Source organism: Clupea harengus, chromosome 1 (assembly GCF_900700415.2).
Source record: "Clupea harengus chromosome 1, Ch_v2.0.2, whole genome shotgun sequence".
Classification (NCBI taxonomy): Eukaryota; Metazoa; Chordata; class Actinopteri; order Clupeiformes; family Clupeidae; genus Clupea; species Clupea harengus.
Window position 1 is genome coordinate 14,214,928 of NC_045152.1, and position 5,266 is coordinate 14,220,193.

Consider the following 5,266-nt stretch of genomic DNA (forward strand, 5'->3'; position numbering starts at 1 on the left):
TTTTGTAGTAAACCTTTTCGTTGTCTGCCTCCATTGTTATGTTGCGGTCACGAGCCGGCCGTAACACACACACACACACACACACACACACACCTCAAGCACACTCACTCCTAGAGGCCAAGGGTGTTATCCAGGATGTAAGAGGTCCTTTCACCCAATTTACCCAGTCCTCTTAAAATAAAAACTTTCATCTGTTTCCATGGCAAAGCCTTAGCACTCAGGTCTCACATTCACAGTCTATGAACAACATTCAGCCCAACCATTATTTGGAGAACTCCAAACTGGCCAATCAGCGTGCATCTCCAGAGCGCCTCCTCTCGTCCCTGGCCAATCAGCGTGCATCTCCAGAGCGTCTCCTCTCGTCCCTGGCCAATCAGCGTGCATCTCCAGAGCGCCTCCTCTCGTCTCTGGCCAATCAGCGTGCATCTCCAGAGCGCCTCTGGTCCCTGGTGACTCAGCTGGCCTGCGTCTGTAGGGTGACCCATATTCCCCTCCAGGTGGAGCCAAGGATAGAGCTGTCTGTGTTCCTTCATCTGACTCTCTACTCCAGAGATGCCACTGGATAGAGCCGTATGTGTTCCTGACTCTCTACTCCCGAGATGACACTGGATAGAGCCGTCTGTGTTCCTTCCTGACTCTCTACTCCAGAGATGACACTGGATAGAGCTGTCTGTGTTCCTTCCTGACTCTCTACTCCAGAGATGCCACTGGATAGAGCTGTATGTGTTCCTTCATCTGACTCTCTACTCCAGAGATGACACTGGATAGAGCCGTATGCGCTACTAGTCTAGCCACAGGAGAACAGGGAACTGTTACACATTCTAGTTCTTAGCCTCTGGAGGTTTTTTTCCCTGCTATTTGATTTGGGCTTGAAGCATGAAGACATCTTTTTAGATGTGACAATGGAGTCAGTCCTAAAGGCACTTCTGTGCATTTAACAGCTGCACTATGTGAGTTTGTTTTCATCTGAAATGTGCTCAAAAACAAATCTTAATCACTTCCAGGCTCAATTGATTAGCCTGTTTTTTTTAACAGTCTCGCCAACCTTACAGAGAAGGTGAAAGAGAGAGAAGGAATAACTGTGTGTGTGTGTGTGTGTGTGACTGTGACTGTGTGTGTGTGTGTGTGTGTGTGTGTGTGTGTGTGTGTGTGTGTGCTTCTGCAGGCGATCACTTCGGGATCCTGATGGAGAAGAAGGTCACCGGCTTCCCCTTTAACATCATGGAGAACCCCATGTACTGGGGCAGCACCCTCAACTACCTCGGCCTGGCTCTCATGTGAGTGTGTGTGTGTGTGTGTGTGTGTGTGTGTGTGTGTCTTTCTGTCTGTCTGTCTGTCTGTCTGTCTGTCTGTCTCTCTGTCTGTCTCTCTGTCTGTCTGTGTGTCTGTCTGTGTGTCAGGGTATGTTTGTATCTATCTGTGTCTGTGTGTGTGTGTGTGTCTGTCTGTCTGTCTGTCTGTCTGTGTGTCAGGGTATGTTTGTATCTATCTGTGCGTGTGTGTGTGTGTGTGTCTGTCTGTCTGTCTGTCTGTCTGTGTGTCAGGGTATGTTTGTATCTATCTGTGTCTGTGTGCGTGTGTCTGTCTCTGTCTGTCTGTCTGTCTGTCTGTGTGTCAGTGTATGTTTGTATCTATCTGTGTGTGTGTGTGTACGTGTGCGTTTCCTTCTGAATGTTATCATGTTGTGTAGGGTGCTTAAATGGTGCGTTCCATTTACCCCGGCACTCAGAGGTGGGAATGACACACCAAAGTTGACAGCGTTCTAGTAACACGTCAGAAAACGAATGCAACACCAGTTGTAGTTGTTAGAAACTGTCACCAGATGTTAGTTAGTCCAGTTGATAACAACTCATGACGTAATATATGCGCATACAAACACCATAGCAACATGTCAACAGAGAGAAGTTGGACAGTACTGTGTGTGCGACTTATTTAATGAGACACAGATAAGACAGAAGTGCTAATAAAGTTGATGAGCGGGGGCAGCCATCTTGGATTCTGAAGTCGGGTTGATGAGGTGTGTCTGACTTTCGGAGATGGAATTCTGACTTCAGGGAGCATTCCTTTTGAGATTTCTGACCCAAGCAATGACCCACTGGTTTGTGTGTGTGTGTTTGTATGTGTGTGTGTGTGTGTGTGTGTGTGTGTGTGTGTGTGTGTGTTGTTTGTGTGTGTCTGTGTGTGTGTTGTGTGTGTGTGTGTGTGTGTGTGTGTGTGTCTGTGTCTGTGTGAGTGTGTGTTTGCACTCTAAACCTCTGTTTGAAATCGGTCCAGGCAGAGCCTAAGAAAAAAAAATTAATGACCCACTGAGGGGGGGGGGGGGGGGTGAAGCACTCATCACTGGCACCTGTGTGTGTGTGTGTGTGTGTGTGTGTGTGTGTGTGTGTGTGTAAACACCCAGACTCCCAGCATTCTCAGTCACAGGAAAAATGGCTTATCGCCATGGCAACACAGATTGGGTCTGATCAGAGCACTTCTAATGGACTCGCCATCACTATCTCACACACACACACACACCCACAAACGCACGCGCACACACACACACACAAACACACAAACGCGCGCACACACAAGGCATACACACAAACATGTAATCATGCATATCTTCTCCATTTTATCTTCTTGCTGGCTTGTCTTACGAGGCGTTTCCAGGCAGGTGTTGCAGAGCGGAGCAGGAAGTGGTCATTGCGACCCGTGATTTTGATGTTAACGCTGAAGAGCCTGAATTAAACGCACACTATAAACGCACTCTTTCCACGTCTGCACAGATCAAAGAAAAGCAAACTTGCATGCCTACAGTGCGCGGACCCGGCAGTGTCACATTCGGCGCTACATAATCCAGCTGTTAACGCAGGCATTCTAAAATTTGTCATCAAAGCTAGGCTGCAAGCACTCCCCACTCAATACAATCTTTCTACATGGTTTCCAAAACGTCATGACCCATTCTGCTTGTTGCATAACAACAAACAATTGGAATCAACAGCGCACATAATGAACGGATGCCCCGCATTTAAAGGACTATACATTGCCCGTCACGATCGCATTGTTGACATTACAGCGAACGAATTACGCAAAGCATATGGACAAAGCGCAATACACACAAACAAAAAAGTACAATTGAACTGGTTCACACATTTGAATGACAACTCCTTAGAAAGTGTTCTTAAAGACTCTCCAAATACTCCTGACATTGTTGTTGTTGATGATCTTTTAAAAACCATTGTGATTCTGGAAGTGGGTTGTTGCTTTGACATGTATATGGACCTGTGTTTCTCTGAAATTTTTTAAAAATATCAGCCATTAACTCATGCTCTGACAGTAGGTGGTTATAGTACAAAACTAGTTGTACTCATGGTAGCCTTGGACATGTTCATAGACTCTGTGTTAGAGGATTGCAAATTGCTGGACTTAATAAGAAGAACTCTAAGCAAATAGCCAATACTGCTCTGTGTCAGCAATCATAGGCAGTCTGCATATATGGAGAAGGCGCTGCCATCTCTACCCCTGATATGACTATGTATTCATCTACTGATTCACTTGGCTGTAAATACTTGCACAGTGTTTGTGTTGTTGTGTGAGACATAATATGCTCTTTATTAATATTTGGATGCTGTGGTGTTGTAATCAGTATTGGTCATTCCAAATAAATTAATCAAATGTGTGTGTGTGTAAACTCCCAGCATTCTCAGTCACAGGAAAAATGGCTTATCGCCATGGCAACACAGATTGGGTCTGATCAGAGCACTTCTAATGGACTCGCCATCACTATCTCACACACACACACCCACAAACGCGCGCGCACACACACACACACAACACACAAACGCGCGCACACACAAGGTATACACACAAACATGTAATCATGCATATCTTCTCCATTTTATCTTCTTGCTGGCTTGTCTTACGAGGCGTTTCCAGGCCGGTGTTGCAGAGCGGAGCAGGAAGTGGTCATTGCGACCCGTGATTTTGATGTTAACGCTGAAGAGCCTGAATTAAACGCACACTATAAACGCACTCTTTCCACGTCTGCACAGGTCAAAGAAAAGCAAATTATGTGTGTGTGTGTGTGTGTGTGGGGTTGGGGGGGGGGGGGGTGCATGCTGGTGCCTGACTTTGCTTGTTGCTAAGCAGCACATCAAGGGGAGAGTCAAAACTGCTAAGTAAGCTTGTGGTTTCTTTCCAAAAACACACACTCACACACAGACACACACACACACACACACATGAGACAGACACACAGACACACACACACACATGAGACATGACATGAACGCCCATAAGGGTGGTCAAAGAATTGCTATTGTGGTCAGTAGACTGGTATGTGTGTGTGTGTGTGTGTGTGTGTGTGTGTGTCACAAGTCACAGAGGTTCAAATGTTGCCTTGTCTACATTGTGTAGTTTTCCCAGTAGTAAGTGCCTCATCAAGGTCATCCACGTCATAGGACTGCCACTGCCATTGAAGCACAGTCGGCGTGTGTGTGTGAGAGTATGTGTGTGTGTTTGAGAGTATGTGTGTAGTCGTGTAGACTTGATCAGATCCAGGTCAGTCTGTCTTTATAGAGTACACACAGTTTTCTTCTCGGGGTGACCCACTTCTCCTCTATGTTCTTCCTTTAACACTGTTCTATAGAATACACTCTCCATTCATTAACACACACTGTTCTATAAAACACTCTCCATTCATTAACACACAAACACTGTTCTATAGAATACACTCTCCATTCATTAACACACACTGGTCTATAGAATACACTCTCCATTCATTAACACACACTGTTCTATAGAATACAGTCTCCATTCATTAACACACACACACTGTTCTATAGAATACACTCTCCATTCATTAACACACACTGTTCTATAGAATACACTCTCCATCCATTAACACACACACACTGTTCTATAGAATACACTCTCCATTCATTAACACACAAACACTGTTCTATAGAATACACTCTCCATTCATTAACACACAAACACTGTTCTCTCACACACACACTCACGCACCATACACACACACACCTCATAACATTGTTTAATGCCTTAACACTCAAAGTCTCAGGTGTGAAAATGAGGTGAATTATTGTCCTCCTCCTTCTCCTCTCTCCACCTCTCCCTCTGTTCTCCTCCTCTCCCTCTCTCCTCCCCCCTCTCCTCCTCTCCCTCTGGTCCTCTCTTATTTCTCCAACTCTCCCTCTCTCCACCTGTCCCTCTCTCCTCCTCTCTCTCTTCTCTCTCTCCCTCCCCTCTCCCTTCCTCTCCCTCT

General features: G+C 45.7%; 1 protein-coding gene across 2 annotated transcripts in view; it reads left to right on the forward strand.

The window, feature by feature from the left end:
* Window positions 1-5,266, forward strand: part of pemt (phosphatidylethanolamine N-methyltransferase) — an 87,552-nt gene that overhangs the window by 57,368 nt on the left and 24,918 nt on the right. For both annotated transcript variants that reach the window (XM_012823226.3, XM_031568364.2), the window contains one exon: window positions 1,166-1,277. In XM_012823226.3, the coding sequence (XP_012678680.1) occupies window positions 1,166-1,277 (112 nt within the window). The remainder of the gene's footprint in view (window positions 1-1,165; window positions 1,278-5,266) is intronic.